Source organism: Stenella coeruleoalba (assembly GCF_951394435.1).
Source record: "Stenella coeruleoalba genome assembly, chromosome: 1".
Taxonomy (NCBI): domain Eukaryota; kingdom Metazoa; phylum Chordata; class Mammalia; order Artiodactyla; family Delphinidae; genus Stenella; species Stenella coeruleoalba.
The window spans coordinates 61,550,073-61,568,143 of record NC_137169.1 but is presented as its reverse complement, the minus strand read 5'-3'; the positions used below and the strand labels follow the sequence as shown (position 1 = coordinate 61,568,143).

At 35.9% G+C, this 18,071-nt stretch overlaps 1 protein-coding gene across 1 annotated transcript in view; it reads left to right on the top strand.

Moving 5' to 3' along the window:
• The window catches only part of NEGR1 (neuronal growth regulator 1), a 909,237-nt gene that overhangs the window by 724,345 nt on the left and 166,821 nt on the right, over window positions 1-18,071 (top strand). Inside the window, exon 6 of the mRNA XM_079923776.1 lies at window positions 6,197-6,348. Coding sequence (XP_079779902.1) covers window positions 6,197-6,348 — 152 coding nt within the window. The remainder of the gene's footprint in view (window positions 1-6,196; window positions 6,349-18,071) is intronic.

The window sequence follows — 18,071 nt, the reverse complement described above, 5'->3', positions numbered from 1 at the left end:
AAGTAACTCCATAGCATCACTAGAATTTGGACTTTAGAGACAATTCTGGACTTAAAAATGTTGCATTCTTGACACTCTTCTAGGTTTTATTTTTTTCTGTCATTCTTGATATAGCATGCATATACACTGTGGGGAGAGATTTACTACCACCCAAATATTTAGTGAACCTAGGGGAAGAAAAACAAAAGAGAATTGATGCTGAGAATTGATGTAGGGGTGTGTGTGTGTGTGTGTGTGTGTGTGTGTGTGTGTGTGTGTGTGTGTGTGTGTGTGTGTCAAGGAAGGTAGCCTGAGGAGGGAGGTGAAAGCCCACTTCATGCTTCTCATCTTGGGACTGTGAGTAGTCTGAAAGGCTGACTCCATTGGAGGCTAAAGACACCTGCTGTAAGATGCTGCACTGATGGACAGAGTTAAGCCCATAATAGATGGTTAAAAGGCCTCGAGTCCAGGGAAATCTCCAGACAGCTGGCTGAACTGGACCCTACATTTTTGTTTGACTTTCTACCCCATTAGTTTCACCTTATGGATTGAACCTGGCTTTCCTGGCATGAATGCCACATAGCACTTTGTTATTTAGCTCCACTGGTTTTATTCCCTGGTTTAACTTGATTTCCTTCAACCAACCATGATTTCTGACTTGTCTCTCCAAACTCAAATACAATATCCTGGTTTCTACTTGGTGATCTGAATATATCAATTGCTACTTTGGGAGGATACCAATAGTCAGAAGACCTGGATTTGAATTTTGGTTCTACCACTTATCAGATGGTAGAAAATAAATTTACTTAATTTTTCTAAATTTTTTTTCTCATCTGTAAAATGGGACTAATAATGCTTACCTCCTAGGATTGCTATGAAGATTAGTTGTTATACATTTGAAAATGCTTAAATGTCAGTTTTCCACACTCTTAACACTAAACTTTTTTTGTACAATGTTGAAATTTTTATGTTAGATTACTTCAGTCATAAATGTGTTGAGAATAGCTAACATTTTCTACATACATAAAGCATTCCTGCTCACACTGAAAAGACTAGAAATACAGTCATGAATTCAAAGCCAAATATATACCTAAGCTGGAACTTTATCACTGAGAGAGGCATTATAAGGTGTGTTGTGCAAGGACCTATATGCCACCTCAGTGTCATCTTCAGATTTTCAGGTATAGCTAAGGCCCTTTAGATAGTAACTGTGTCATATTTGTCTTTTTTCCTTTGGTTCCTAAATCAAGTATAAGAGGCGTTTACTCATCATTTGATAACTAAATTAAAATTCATTTCCATTAAGACCATACCAGAGTTCTTACTATTACCCATGACTTTTTCTAAAGCTCTTTTTTTTGAGTTATATCTTTAGTTCATACTACTTCTTGGAACTCCCACAAGCCTGAAATCTAATGCTGGAAGTAACGTTCCTTTTCTTTGTAAATATAACTCTTATGACTCCAGAACTACTTACCTTCCCCTACTGTCTTCCATCTTTCCTATGCTACCACCCAAATATCAATTAATAAGACTGTATTCATCTTATCCAGTTGTACAACATGATATATTATTATCCTGTTCTTTTGCAATTCTAGTCTGATAAAAGATCTATTATCATTCAAGAACACCTCTCCCACTCTGATTTCAAGTTATTTTAATACAGTGTTGTTTTCTGACACACACATGTTTCCTATACCAACAATGAAGTTTTTCTGTGACTATTTGCACCTGAAAGTTTGTTTATCTAGAAATATCTATTGTTACTCCTGATCTGGGAAAGCAGATAATAAACAATAGTCCCAAAATGTGTAGTGAGGCTGGATTTATATAGAAAATGAATGAGGTCAGGTTTAGCTGCTCCATTTATTTTTGCACCCTCAACAATCAGTGCCAATGGCTATGTGGTCAGTTCTGCTGTTGTTATGTTGTGGCCATCCTAGATAGCTACTGCCTAAGAGAGGTTATGATTGTGAAGCTTGTTAACATTTCATGTGTCAGAAATAGAAGTACCGTCATTATTAGTATGTTTTCCACGTGGTGCTTCTGACTGACACTAAAAAATGTAAAGAACTATTCTAATTCAGAGCTAGTTCGTTGGTCAGGTTATGTCAGTTATGAGTTGGCTGCATCTGCTGGCAAAGCAAATAGCTTGCAGTGCACGGATTTATGAGACATTAGCAAAAGACAGAAGAAAGAAGAGGGAGGGCAATGGTATTCAGTATGTGTCCTAGTCCATTTGAGCTACTATAACAAAATACCACAGACTGAGTAGCTTATAAACAAAAGAAATTTATCTCACAGTTCTGGAGGCTAAAAGTCCAAGATCAGGGTGCCAGCATGGTCCAGTGAGAGTCCTCTTTTGGGTCCCAGACTTTTCATTGTATCCTCGTATGGCAGAAGAAGCTAAGGATCTCTCTGGAGCCTCTTTTATAAAGTACTCATCTCAACCATGAAGCTTCCACCTTCATGACTTTTAAGCACCTCACAAAGACCCCACCTACTAACCCCATTGTCTTTGGGACTTAGGATTTTAATGTATGAATTTTGGGAGGACACAGTCAGATCATAGTGGTTTGGAACAAATTCCTATTGGAGGCAGAGGGTAGAGGACAGCAGAGTCCACAGTAATAGAAGAATCTTATATACATGGGGTCCACTGAATGGTAAAAATGCAAAAAATAGAAATGACCAGGCATTTCTAAGCAACCACTATATGTTTCTGATCTCCTGCTGAGGAAAGGAATGCCATATTTCATTCCTAGCTTATTAGAATTTGTTTCTCTCTTTTTGAGGGTAGGGGCTATAAGAAAACATCTCTCATTCTATAATCTAAGTCAGTATAAGAACCATTCTTTTATAACTTGAAAGAGTTAAGTATTTAGGAAAAGAGAGAATGAACTCCTAAAAAGGCAATATTCTGGATTTAGTTCCCTGGTTTCATTGCAAGGTGTGTTGTTAACTATTGCTTGAGTTGTCACTTTCAGATTTCACATCACTGATGCAAGGAAGTCTGGTTTCAAGCAAGTCTGGGATAAATATGAAAAATCCAGTGGGATGAGGGTCATCCTGTGAATAGGCTCATGTGCACATGCCTGAAGCCTGTCAAGGATTTTCTTTAACACAGAATAACAATTCAGTTTGTCAAATACATGTTTGATAAAAAAAAGAATGATTTTCTTTTCAGAAAATATAATTATATCCAAACATATTAGGATAAGTGTTTCATAAAAAAAAGCGTCATCAGTTAAAGAGCTCTTTTCTTATTTGTTTTTAGTCAAGGAGTGAAATTACATTAGGGTCATACATGATGGGATTTCTAGGCATGGTTCAATTTTTTTGTATCTAATACCTAAGGGTAGACGTATTCATCTTAAAAGGGTCCCCACAGTGACTAAACCACCCGCTGTTGTAAACACCTGTTTGTATATCTGATTCTTCTTGAAAGATCTTCAAAGATTATGTGTTGTCCAGCTTAACCCCTAATCACCTAATATAGAACTCATCTTTGTAGTAAGTAATGACTATTTTCAGAATTGGTTTAAATAGCTGAGAAACCCTCCATCTACCACTACCCCCAGGATCTCTGTAGGAAAATCACAGAAATACACCTTCCAGAGATATACATCATCTCAGAAGTCTCTCTCCCTCAATGTCAGCTTTGGAAATGCTGCCCCAGTCATCTACCAGGTGAAGACAGGTTCTTAAATGGTGCTTGATGAGTCAGTACTTCTAAAACTCCCAACTATGGATGAAAGGAAGCTTTGGACTCTTCCAGTCATCTCAGAGAGATAACGTCCTCTAGAGGAAGAACATTCCCCCAGAGAAGATGCTTTCCTTTTTTTATTGACCATAATCACCTGCCAGGCTGATCGCAGCAGCAGGAGTTGATGCTGCTAAAGTGTGACTGATGTGCCACTTTGGTAAGAATTCACATAACACTGCTGGACACGGGCCAGGAATGGGTCTGCATGCACAGAGCATGGATGCACTGCATGATTTAGCACCATCTGGGGCTTGCCTTCAGACACGTTAAAGGGCAGAGAATTGGAACCCAACTCAGAACGACAGCCATAAGGAACATAAGCAAACAGTGCTGTGAAGTAACTGATTACACTCCCTTGATATTTCCTCCCCAGAGCCTAGCCAAATGAAGACCCTAACTAATCTTTTCTCAATTCTTTAGTAGCAAAATGAATCTTGGTTTTGGGAGATAGGGCACAAAAGGGGTTTAATAGTCTTGGGAGTTGCTGAGTCCTCTGGAGAATGTAGCCATAGCAGAGACATGGGCAAATTGATTTAAGCCATAATGCTGAAGCTTGCAGGACAATGAAACTGTGAATTTTTATACATAACATATACTAATTGGTTAAAAATAAATGTATTGATGTGATGCAGAAAAGTAGGGAATAACCATTGTGGGATTTTAGCATAAATATTGATAGATTTGCAATATGAGACAGATGACTAAATGCTGTCATATCCTTGATATTTGATAACCTGTTTTCTTGTGTCAGAGTTGGAGGTCATTAGGTTTATTGCTCAAGTTAAAGTTTTTTAATATTTATTCAACTCAACGTTTTATTAATCTGATTAAAGTTTGAGATTTGGATAAGCCAAATTCAGCTATTACATGAAATACAAATAATTCCCAGATGATCAAGCATGGTTGCTTATTTTAATCTGCATTTAACTACAGTATATTTTATCTAAATTCAGATGCAAGCCACATAACATAATGCAAAGGTGTTCAACCTAAACTCTCAGGGGAATGCCATTTATTAGCATCTTCATGATTAAATATTTAGTACTAAGACTTGAACACATTAAAGAAGAAAAGCTAACTGCCATTTGAGCTATGAGCTTACATATCACATATTGTGATCAGCACATTTCTTTCACAATAAACTTTGGGGTTAGTTAGGGAGAAGTTATTATTTGGTTGGCATCTCATTATAGCAGAATTCATATTTAGAGAGAGAATTTTTTGACAGGGCCACTGAAGGGGACTTAACAATCCTTGTGTTGTGGGGCTGTCACCCGAACTCCACTGACCTATGAACTATGTATTATATATCCAAGATACCACTATTAAAGTGCTAGGTAGAACTCAAATATAAAATGAAGTATGTCCATATGGCCTTGCCTTTTAAGAAATTTAAAACAATTCAGTTTATTTGGGTAGACTCGTATGTATGGAAGCTGCTAGAGAGAACAACGCAAGAATATGGCTTTGGTTTTATAAATTCTACAACAATTTGGAGAGTAACATGTAGAGCAAGAGGCAGAGACAGAGAGAGAGGAGAGTCGTTTAAGGAGAGTAGAGTAGGAGAGATAGGACATAGGTCAGACTTAAATGAGGAGGGAGGAATCTGGTTCTCAGAGATAAAAGGGAATGGTGGCCATTGGGGGAAGATTCAGGAAAAGTGTGAAGCAAAAGCGAGACTGTCAAGCATTGAAAACAGTAGAGCTATGCCGGCCTATCTGAGAGTAGGGGCCTCTGCTGGTAAGTCTGGAGCGAGAACGTTGAGTAGTCAGGGTGGAATCAGGTAAAACTGAATCCTATATGGAGGCCCAGAAAGGTTAAAGGAGTTTCCGAAACACATTAGTAAAGTGTGACAAAGATAAGACTCAACTTTAAATACGATCCTCAGTATTATACTGCAGGCTTTTCCTAGGTTTAACAGCAAGTCATCTGTCTGGGTTATATCTACAAAGTAGCAGTAAGTGTTGACCCTGGACTCAGAACCATCCCACCACAGTTGTAGGATTAACTTTCATGAAAGTTACCTAATAATATCATCTGAGATGGCTAAGACATATTCTAGCCAACTTTTTAGAAATCATGAGTTTGTGTTTTTAAAGGAATCGTTATATTTAATTCCCTTTACTTTTTCTTGACTTTAACAGTTGAGATACCATTGCTGTAGTGTGTTTAATTTTCTAAAATACAAGTCAATGTATGAATAGGACATGTGGCTATCTAAGCTTTGTTTGTTATATAGCACAAATAATCCCATGGGAACAGTCTACCGCTGTCATACAACCTCTCTTCCCTAATATCTACTACTGTAAGGAAATATAATTGCACTATTATCATGTTATATGCTAACAGCAGCATGGTCAAAACTGTCTGTGTGTTGCCATGACAACCCCATCTAAGATAAAAATGGTATTCACAACACGTATTTACCTAGAGTTTATTTTTGTCCTTTAGGCTCTTCAGTGGCCAACAAGGAATTATTATTCAGAATTTTAGCACAAGATCCATTCTCACTGTTACCAATGTGACACAGGAGCACTTCGGCAACTATACTTGTGTGGCTGTCAACAAGCTAGGCACAACCAATGCGAGCCTGCCTCTCAACCGTAAGTAACACAGGGTTGCCAAAATGCTCCCAGGGCCTTTTGGCTCCTATCTATAGAGCTCAGCCTGATGTGACATGTTCCTTACACAATATCCTTACACAGGAAATTTGGCCCCAAAATAATCAGCGTGTTGGAGAATTTTATAATCCCTATAGAATTCCATATGTGCTTAGAAAAATATCTTAGATCTGAGAAAAGGGAAAAATCATATAAATAATAGGATCCACTAAAAATGTCTTCTGACTGAAGACAGTTGGTTTGGTAGAATTTAGTTTTTGTTTTGTTTTGTTTTTAAAAATGTGTTATATTTCAGCATAGATTAATTTAGATTGAATTTACTCTTGGTTGGCTTTCTTTAGATGTTTATCTTGAGATAGTGAGAATTTCACATGCCATAAACAAGATAAAATAGTAAGTAAATGATCATGGACAAAATATTTTATCCACATAGATAATGTTTTTACTCAAAAGTGTATTTTGAAATACAACTTAAGGTTTTACTAAAATAGGTACTTTATTTCTAATGTGTCTTAGTTCCGAAGGACTAGAAATGAAAAAAGAAGAGCAAACACAAGGATTAGTGGAAGGGAAAGAAATATATGTTAATGTTTTCTCCTACAATTAGTTTTAGTGCTTTTCAGAAGCTGAGTAACCAACAAATTGTTATAACCATAAACTATTCCTGATTTTGAAGTGGAGTGTTTCTCAAAATGTTCACAGAAAACTATAGAGAATACGCGGTCTTTTCAGTTCCACAAAGTTATCTAAACCATACTGATCTTTGATAATTTATATTTTTATAGTAACCTGACATATGTATATTTATGTTATCATCCTGTGTTAGTAAGCTGTCTCTGAAAAATGAAAACACTGTGAGTTCATCACAAACATGATCATTTCTATTTTGCAGAAATGGGGAATGGGATATGTAATATCCTTACTGTTTAAAAACATACTATAATAAGAAGTTTCATGATTTATGAACTTTGAATTGCCATGATTTAAGAAACTCTGTTGTTAAATAAAATATATCAGTTGGTTGTTAATAGAAAATAATCATTTGAAAATGATTTGTGCTATATGTACTTTTAAAGCATCACATCATTTATTATTCCAGCTTAATATTACGAAGTATTTCTTAGTATCCCGCACTCTGAAAGAAAAGCATTGCTTGCTGTGCAATAGCCAAAGTATAATATACTTGCTTAAGTTTCTTCCATGAGGATTATTTATTTTGTGTAATTATGAATAATATCATTGAAAATATTATAGAGCAATATGAATTCCAATTTAATGTAAATATTGATACTTCTTTTGGTATGTTATTAATATTTTAAATGTTTTAAATATTCAAGAACCTGAAGGAGTAAATGAATTAAACAAAATAAAGACAAATTTAAGGCTTAATAACACATTAACTTTTGCTATTTAAATTTCTAAATCACACTCTGATTTTCAAAACCGAAGCATTAATGACTGTGACGAATTAGGAACAATTATCACTGGTCTGTTTGCTTTACCCTGGCAACCTTAGTGCAGTCCTCTGGATATAATGCACTGCTGAAAAGGCTCCTAAATGTGGTATCTTCAGAATGGACTCTAATTGTCTTCCTTTGCCACTGGCTTTCTGTAGGTAGAAGTGCTTAGAATTACTAGTGAAATTTGATTAATTCGTTAAGAAAGACCTGCAAATCTTGCCTGTAATTTTGAACACAGCCCTGAAGTTTGAAGAAATATCTGTATATTCAAAACTCTTGTATGACCTCACCGGAAACTCTTATTGCACTAAGCATTTCTATTTTTTACATTAATTACTTTTGTTAGTTTTTATCTCTCCACCAAATTATATTTGTTGAGAAGACAGTATCAATATCTGATTAATCATTTTATCTCCCATATCGTTATGCACAGTGTCCGCTATTTAATAGACAATTAGCAAATCTTTAGTGAATAAGTGAATTAGTTAAACATTGAATAAGTGATAGAATGTATCATGAATAAATGAATGAATGAACTGAGTTTTAGCTGTAGAATGTGTATTATAATCTCTAGCTATACAAGGCAATATCACAGTGATGACAACACTTGTTGTGAGCTTACTATAGAATAGATCCTATTCTAATCTCTTCATATGGATTTGTTCCTTTAATACTCACACAATCCAAAAAGGTAAATTCTGTAATTCCCTTCTTACAGATGAGGAAAACAAGATGAAGAGAGTTAAAAGCTTGACCAAAGTCAAATGGTTCATAAGTGACAAAGCAAAAATCTGAATCCTGACAGTCTGGGTTCAGGGCCTCAGCTTTTAACTTCTATGTTTCACTGTCTCCCACTATGATAAACATAAAACCATCGATGGAGATAAATTTTATCATTTGCAACATATTTTGGAAAGATATACCTCTACATGTAACATGCTTGCCCTTCTTAGGGTTTTTATGAACTTAAATGATTTAGGGTGTTATTCTTCAATAGATAAAAACTCTATTTAAATAAATGTTTAGAAATAAACAACATCCACCAGATATAAAATTTAAGTAATATGAAAGATGAATGGGGTTAATGTTTGACTGAAAAATTATTAAAAATGAGACTCAGAGACATTTAAACACACATTTTTATGGGATTTTAAAACTCCTTGGAATGGTACAGTTATCCAACACAGGCATTGTAAGTCTTCATTGAAATCTTCAGCTTTCTTAAAGTTCTTATGAAACTAGCTGGAGAGAGCAATGTGTCCCTTAATAAGAATTCCTGTCGTATATTCACAAGGTCTGTGGATGGGAAGGTCTTCAACCTCTAAACTGATCCAAAACTAGTGGCCAGTCCTAAGCTGATCTAATATTAGCCTATGACCTGCTAAAGAATTTTAAAAAATCTTTTATTGACTATCAGCCCTTCCTATAGTCAAGGGAGTGTGTAAAACTAACTCGCCCATCTTCTAATCTAGGAGAAAAGAGTTAGGCTCCAAAGAGTCTGCCACATGTGTCCATGATGATATGTGGAACATACCATGAGTAAAAAAAAAAAATCATATTTTCATGATTTGTATCCATGAATAGTTAATATGCTCAAAGAGAAGGTAATCATAAATGTGAATCTCCTAGTATAGTGCTTATACATAGCAAACACTCTATTGAGTGTTATCCACTGAGAATCAGGTCCCCATCTATAACTATTTAGGATAAATCCTGACTCTGTTACAATCTACTCCTGATTTGTAATAACCTACATTTTCCAGATCAACAAGAAAGCAAAAGGCAAGAAGTTGTAGTTTAGAGTTCTGCCATAACTAAGACCATCCAAAAAGGAATGTAGCACTTTTTGGTGTATAAATGTGTGTGTGTGTGTGTGTGTGTGTTTCACATAAAGGGAGACAAGCAGGTCATAATGTGAACCACAGTTCTACCGCATATAGTTGTGAGATTTTGAGTAAGTTACCTAAATGCCAAAGCTTCAGTTACTTCACTTATAAAATGAGGGCAATAATAGCTCCCACCTACGGGATAAAAATTAAATGGGAGGATGCATGTAAAGCACTTAACACTTAGCCTGGATCAAAGTAAGCATTGAATAAATGCTAGTCATTGTTATTATATCACATCCCTAAAGAACACTCAGTTCAATTGTTTTCAAAAACTATATATAGATGGCTGAACTTATTTGATGACTGACTGTCCAGTACTTTACTGAGGGTTTAGAAAGTAAGTTGTCATTGGCAAGCCAGGGAGAAGGCATGCAAATTTGATATAATGTCCCAACTCTAGCTCATAACTTAACCTCATCCCTTGCTCAGTGCATGAACCAGACTTTATGGCACTAATTCCAGGTTAAATATGATGTTCACAGCATAGAGGTTCAGACATCTAGGAGATTTAAAGAGTAAAGGCATAAGTAAAACGATTGTTCTATGAGGCTCTGATCGTTTATTCAATAGCAATATTCATTCATCAAATATATATATTGACTGTCTACAATGTACAAAACACTGTGCTAGATGTTGGAAAGAAAAGTATTCATAGAAAGGGAACTTCCTCAAAGAGTTCTCAAGTGAATGAGCGGAGAGGTACAAGAAACAGATAACTGTAACGCAGTATAGTCAACAGTAGCATACAAGGGCAGAGAAGAGCCTCTTAATCCAGTTTGAGGGCCATGAAATGACTGTCAGCTAGAGTAGGTATATCACCATATGAATTATAACTAAGCTAAAACTCAAAATATTATTTTAGCCATCATTGTCTTATTTTCAAAGGCAGAACTTTGCAGAGTGCATTCAACAACAATCATGAGCACAATGTAGTGACACAGATGAAAGAATGATATACTCAGTCTTAATGACTCAGGGCAAGCTATAGAGGAGACCCTTGAAATAAGGATGTGATTGGGTTGAGCCTGGGTGTGGGAATGGGAGAGAGAAAAATACTCCTGTATGGAACAGCTCATGTAAAGACATGGCGGTATGAAGCAATCTGATACATTTGAAGACACGGTAGTATTTTAATATGGTTAGAGTAAAAGTTGGGAGAAGAGAATGTTAACAGATGAGACTGGACAAGTTGGGGGACTTAGGACAGAAAGGACTGCAGATGAGTTTGGACTTTATCCTTCTGGTTTTGTAGATCCACTGAAGCATTTTAATAAAGGAAGGACATAAACTGATTTAGTTTCTGAAACACTTTCTTAGGCAATGTGGAGGGCTAACTGCACAAAAAGAGTAACAGAGATGAGAGAGATAATTAGGACAGTTAATGACCAAATCTGAAGAGAATGGGAAGGAAATTGTGGGAATTTAGATAACTTCCAAAGTTTAGTTTGGGTGACATTAACCAAGCTAGAACATAACAGGAGGATTAGCCATTTTATATTTGGAGAGAAGGTGGAGATTGAAAAAGAGAAATGTTTTTAACTTTAGACATACTCAGTTGGAGGCAATGTCCAATAGGTAGCTGCACTTTATAAAGTCCAGAATGGAGATATGATCTGGAAGCTCTCAGCATGGGTGTGGTAGTTTCCACTCTGAGAGTAAATAAGATTTCTCTTGAAGGCCACGTGGAGTGAAAAGATGAGCAAAGACTGAAATCCAAGTAAAATCAGCATTGAGGAGTGAGGAGAGAAAGAGAAGCATCCTGTAGAAGCATGTGGATTCGGGGTGGATGGAGATGCCAGAGGAGGACAGTGCCACGGAAGCCATGGGAGTAGACCTGTCCGCAAGAGAGAGGGTCAGCAGTGTCTGATGCTACATCGGGCCAGAGAAAGTCTGAAAATCAGCCACTGTCTCTGACAATTGGCAGCTGCTGGTGATCTTTGCCAAAGCAGTTTCTATAGAAAACTGGGAGTAGAAGCCAGATTAAATTTAAATAAGTAGATTCAATTTAACTAGTTGATGAAGAAATAGAGACATGTGTACTAAATACTCTTTCTATAGGCTAGGCTCTGAAAGGAAGAACACAGACTGATGATCTGCCTTGATGCTTCATCAGCTGGCCTGACGTGGGCTTCTTTTCTGACGAATAGGCCTAATGGTCAGGTGTATATCAACAACTCCCTGACCTGCAAAGATGCAGCACTGTAGTCTTTGGTGAACAATACTTCTCATGCTTTTGCTTTTTTGCAAGCCTCCCTCATTCCAGTTTCTTAGCCTCTTTTCTCACATCTTTCTCGGGTCCCAGAGAAGCAAGAAATGGCTTTGATTTAATATGAAGTCACCTTAAATTCTTTTGCCTTCCGTGACCTATAGACTTTAGACTGTAATTGTAAGAGGAGCTGTCATTCTAAGCAGAGATGTCAGTAATTTCATCAATAGAATTACTTCAGGTAGAGAGTATATACTTTTTCAAGTAAGGGGAAAGCAAAATTTATGGAAAAAAAACTATAGGAGAGCTAGTATACAATGAATCCCTCATCCTCTAGATTACGTGTCCAGAAATTTCTGAAGTATGTCTGCGTTATATAAAGTCTCTTTGTGAGAGAGAGGTAGAGAAAGAGACAGAGACAGAGAGAGAGAGGGAGAGAGAAAGGGAAAATATTCTGCAGATCACTGTAGATCAGCCTCAGGGATCAATGCTTTAACAAACAATAATGGATGACAGCGTGTCAACTATTCATAGCAAAATTCCTTATTAAGTAAAAAATTTGGGATTCAGAATTATTGGGGATTTTATTATTATTTTTAAATCGTGTTTTTTGCTTCCTGAACGTGAGCAACTGAAAGAGATGATTCTTCTAAGTCTTCTCCTTAAAGAATGTGAACTGAATAGTCCCATCCTGCCATCTATGGGTCCAGTTCATCAAATGTGCATCATCATTTGATCAGTAATTTAGTTACCAGTAAAATCATTTTCATAAGTAAAACATGTATATGCTTTGTTTCCTACTTTCTCATTATAGGACACATATTATAAGGCTCAATCTAAAGGGAAATAAGGAAAGATAATTACTTAAGAAGGAAGAAATCTTAGGACTCTATATAAACAATATACTTAACATTTATATAGCTTTGGTTTAATACAGTCTTCTCATGAGACCTAATATGTGAAAGTATTTAGAACAACTCAAGGTTTAATATTAAGAAAATCTTTTCTTACAGTCTCAAATAGGTAACAATAATATTGCTACAACGCATGGTTGCCAAACCACCCTTTAATATGTTTCCTAAAGGTGGTGTCAAATATTTTGCTAGAACATAGGTCCTAATGATGCTACAGGGACTTATCTCCTTTTCTTGTGAGCGTGGGGTGTGTGTGTGCACACATATGCATGAATCTGCATTTATTCAAATAACAAAGTATTTATTTACCTCAGAAATATTACACATAAAATATTCAAAGGACTCACCAAAACTTTGTCTTTTCCCTCTCTTAGTAACGCTGTGGAGACAATAATGAAGTTCCAATTTTAAATGCTTTATACAATCAAGGGCTATTTAACTTTCTGGAAAATCTCTTCTCATTTTAGAGAATATTTCTTCCCAGTCTATTTAATTTGATGGACACCTCCTCTGAGATTAAAAAAAAAAAAAGTCAGTAGCTCTTAACCAAAGAGAAAATGAGAAGGACTATTGGAGAAAGAATGTGTGTAGCATAACAGTTTTTCCCTGTTTAGATCTGACTGATGCAGGCAAACTTTATTTTTTGACTGATTTGTTGAATATGGAACCAGCTGTGCCCTTGCAAGTAATATTTCAGCTCTCTGCTTGCTTCAAATGTCCCCACATGCCACTAAGCAACTGTATGCGCTCTGTTACTTTTGCCTATTATAATGAACCCTGATTTCATGTGAAAGGTGATACCATGAATTTGAATGATTCATATTTTAGATTGAAATTGATCTCCCCTCCTGCAACTTAAAAGAGATAGGGTTTTCATTTTGGTTGAAAGAGGCAGCAATAAATTTAGACTCGTTGATTATTAAAGACAGCATGCTATGTGAGCCAACTTGCTTTATCCTCACAGCTTTATGATGTTAATGGAAACCCTCTCTTGGATGCTCTAGCAATAAATATTTGACAAAAATTAGGTTTGCAGATACAGGTAGATTTTGATATAGCTAAATCGGCCTATCAGATGGCACTCTACTAAACTGAAATATACATGCACAGTCATAATCATCACACAAATAGTGGATGTATACAAATTTGCTGAAATGGAGTTATGAGTACAGCCAGAGGAGAATTTTTGCTCCCTGACCTCATACCTAGATCCTATGTATTCTCAAGAAGCTAGACACAAAATGGTCATTCATTGCCATACTTAAGAGATGATATCCAACAGTTTGAAGTCTTAAAGGATATTTGGTCCTGTACAAAACAACCACAAAAAAATTGGTCTACACTAAAAGGTCCTTAAAATTTGGTCCTATTCAAAACGTCCATAAGTGTATTTGGTCCTTTCCAAATGGTATTGGACAGGACTAAATATCAAAGACCTTTTGGCGTGTACCAATGTCTCATGGACATTTTGGACAAGACCAAAATCTGCTAAACAGTTGAAGCAGTTAGAATAACTGTTAAAACCTGTGGTGTTCCAGTTCATCAAATTGCTGCTAGTGAGAACCAAAAACAGATGCTGACAGAGCTTTTGTTATCCGTGTCAAATGGCAGAACTCTGGAGCTAGAGTAGGTCTCAGATATTACCTAGTCAAATTTTTTCAAACTTTTTAAAGCAATGCGTTCTTTTGTTTCCACAAATAAAACCTTATGCAAACCCTTAATATAAACCAAAGATAAAATCGGAGTTCATTTGGTTGATTTGGAGGTAAATCTGGAAAATCCCATCTTTTTCCTTTATATCACAATGCATAGTGACCCGCAGGCCTGTCCAGAAAATTAGGTTTGAAATCTTCCAGGCTAGATCTATCCTTTTACTTTGTAGGTGAGGGGGACTGAGGCCCAAAGAAGGTGATTGAGAACCCAAAGTTGTACGTTGCACAGCAGATCTAGAGCTAGAACTTAGTTTTCCTGCTCTCATTCCAGTGTTCTTTCCACTCTCTAGGCCAACCACCAAAAGCTTTGGAATCAAACAGATCTGAATTGAAACCACAATCCTGCGTGCAAGATGTTAGACAGTTCTCTCAAACCCAATCTTTAAACCTCAGTTGTCTCACCTACAAAATAGGGTAAATAACGTATTCTTATAGGGTTGTTGTGATGATTAATTGGGATAGGATATGTAAAATGTTGTATAAAGCACCTAATCCAGAGAAAGTGCTCATTAAATGTTAGTTTGCTTTTCTGTCCTCTCTGTTACATATAATCCAAATGTTGAAGAGTAAACCAATAGAGGCTTGGAGCTATATAACCTCAATAACTGTAACTTGATCTCACTAGATATCAGAGAACAGACTAGTTCTTGATTCCTTTATTAATGCACTTATATATATTGCTGTGATATTGTCTTTTTTATTAGAATTATTAATTAAATCAGCTATGCACATAAGTATTCACTTGTAATGATGAAAAAAAAAGTGGTCAGGTTGATAGAGAGGGTTGTACAAAATTAATTACTCTACTGATGTGTTTCTCTCAGGTTAAGAGGCAATTTGACAGCTGCATCCTCAAGCTGCTGAGATGGCATATACATTCATACAGCTGACAAGGGTCAGTAAATGCCAAAGGGAGAAGGGAGATTTGGTATTTGCCGTTGTCAGTGATCAGACTTGAAATGTATCAGGCTTGTGGAAGTTTGGTACCAAAAAGATCAAAAGATGTTTCAAATTTAACCACAAAATTTTATTAGGAGCTCTAGCCTGAGAGTCAGACAATTTAGTTTCTGGCCCTTACTTGGAGGGGTTCTTAAGCAAAGCACTTAACTCACTGGACTCAGTTTCCTCATTTATAAAATGAAGAGAATAGAATATCTAATCTCCAAGTTTTCTTTCATCTGTAATCTTTAAGATTCTAAGAAATCTATATATGTTTTTTAAAAGTAGTATTTATGTATGGATTGTTATTAAAAACAGTTACACTTACTTCTTAACAAAGTAGAAATACTGACAATATTTTTCCCTTCTGTACATTTTTTGTCATTGAACTCCTAATTATTTTTTTATTGACAGAAAAAATTGTATTTTAATGTGTTTTTCTCTTTGGTGCGTTTCCACTGCTGGCCTAATCATTTTGTCATCTCTACAAATAATTTTACTCTCCAGGGAAATTTCCTTTATGTTCACAGTTTCAATTCTGTTAGCCAATAACCTGTGAAAAGGCACTAGAATAGACCTCCTTGCTTGCTATTTTATTTCACAAAGCTCTAACACTATAACAACTTAGGCCAAAATGTGACACTATATATATGGGAGTTGTTGCTATTAAGACTTTGTAAAAATGAGAACATTCCAACATTTCCAGCCTAAAGAAAACATATTAGCAGCCTCTACCTTCTGCAGCTACTTCCCTAGTCTTTTCTCTGACAGAGCGTACTGGAGGTCCTGTGAGAGATTCCCCTCCTATTACTTCTAAGAAGTATCTTAGAGAATATTTACCCAGCATGCACTGTTTTCCCTGAAGCTGTGCCTAGATTTAAAGTCCGATCTAATGGTTTGAGCACATTACATGGTAGCTGTCTGAGCTGCTCTCCTACCTCCACTTCTGCACTGTGATTTCTTTTTCTGAAAAATTTAAATGTGACCCCTAATATAAGATACATGGTTATGTGTGAAGAAAATGATAATTATGAAGTGCCTAGTGCTATTATTATTAAACTTACCATTTCTCCTCAGGCAATGTGAAGCATAATTAAAATCACCAAAAAGAAAAGTGAAATTAGCTTTTTTTTTTTTTTTTGGTCTGTTTTGGTGTTCCAGATAACAGAAAAAAGGGGAAGAATTAATTGTGAAAGCAATGATATTTCAGTGGACCACCCTTTCTCTAAAGCACTGTAAATTCTGTCTTAATAGCCATAAAACTGCTTTGAAAGGGACTGAAAATCACATGTCCTCATTGAATGTGTCTATCCAGCATGGGCTAGATTTCCTTCCTTATAAATATAATTCAATTGGGATTTCTCTCCTGAGACAAAAATTAGGTGTCTGCCCAGTATATATTTAAGTAAGATTTGAATAAAGCAAGCAAGACTTTCTGGTATGTAAATGTTATATCGTCTATGACATGGGCAGACATTTTCAATAGGTAGGATTTTTCCAACTTTATCCTTTTTTTTAAAAAAAAAAAAAAAGCTTTCTCTTTCGATAGTTTTAAGGCAAAGATGTAACTTGAGTTACCCAGTTCTAAATTGTGGTATTAGATAATCGCATGCTCTTCAGTTTCCTTTCTTTGATTTTTTAAATCAATCTAGTTAGTGCATATGTGAAGCAGCCTCATTAGTAAGGCAGATCATAATTCTTGTCAAAGAACTATTAGGGTCACCACTCAGTCCACTTAGAAGGAATCGCAAGTTTTCTAAACTACTTCGTAAGCACAATGTAGCAACATATTTTCCTAAAACTGGCAGGATAATAGCCTATGTTTTAAGAATGAGTGGTCATACCTGCATACCTGTGGGGAAATTTATACTTTCTGAAAAAAAAATCATAACTTCTTGGGAGCACTGTAGTTTATGGTATAATAACATGCTTACCCAAACGTAGATAAGATCTATAATCAAACTATTTAACTGAGGAAACACATTTTTAGGAAGACTTGCATAAGCTATGGATGCACAACAACTGCAGGCGTGACTGTACTGGAAAAAGATAAATTGAAAGGGTTCATTTCTCTCACACTAGCACATTGCCTGTTGGAGTCCATATTTGCCATCCTTTCTTACACCCATTTTGCTTCATACTTCAAACCACTGTATTTCCCCCACATCCCTCCTGCCAGCAGCACCTGAAAGAATGAGTCTCATAAGCCAGAGTATTCTTAGACTGCCACCTATCATTATCATAATAATCTTCCATATATTATTTTTTTCTTGTTAGCATGCTCCCTGATTCTTTCTCCCTCTTAGTCTTATATAAATTTTTAAAAAGATAAAATAAAATAAAATAATGACCCACATATTATTAGTGATAGGCTCTCATCTGCTGTTTATTTTTTGCTTTCTGGATCATTCCCTCTTTTTTTTGTTGTTTTTTTTTTCTCTTCCTTTCTCTCATTGTTCCTCAACTCTGGGACTTAATCATCTCCAAAACAGATAGGTAGATAGATGCTTTTCTAACCAGGAATATAGGTTCAAGATAGAACCAAACAGCCTCTGAATAGACAAGCTCAAAGTTGCTTTTGAAAG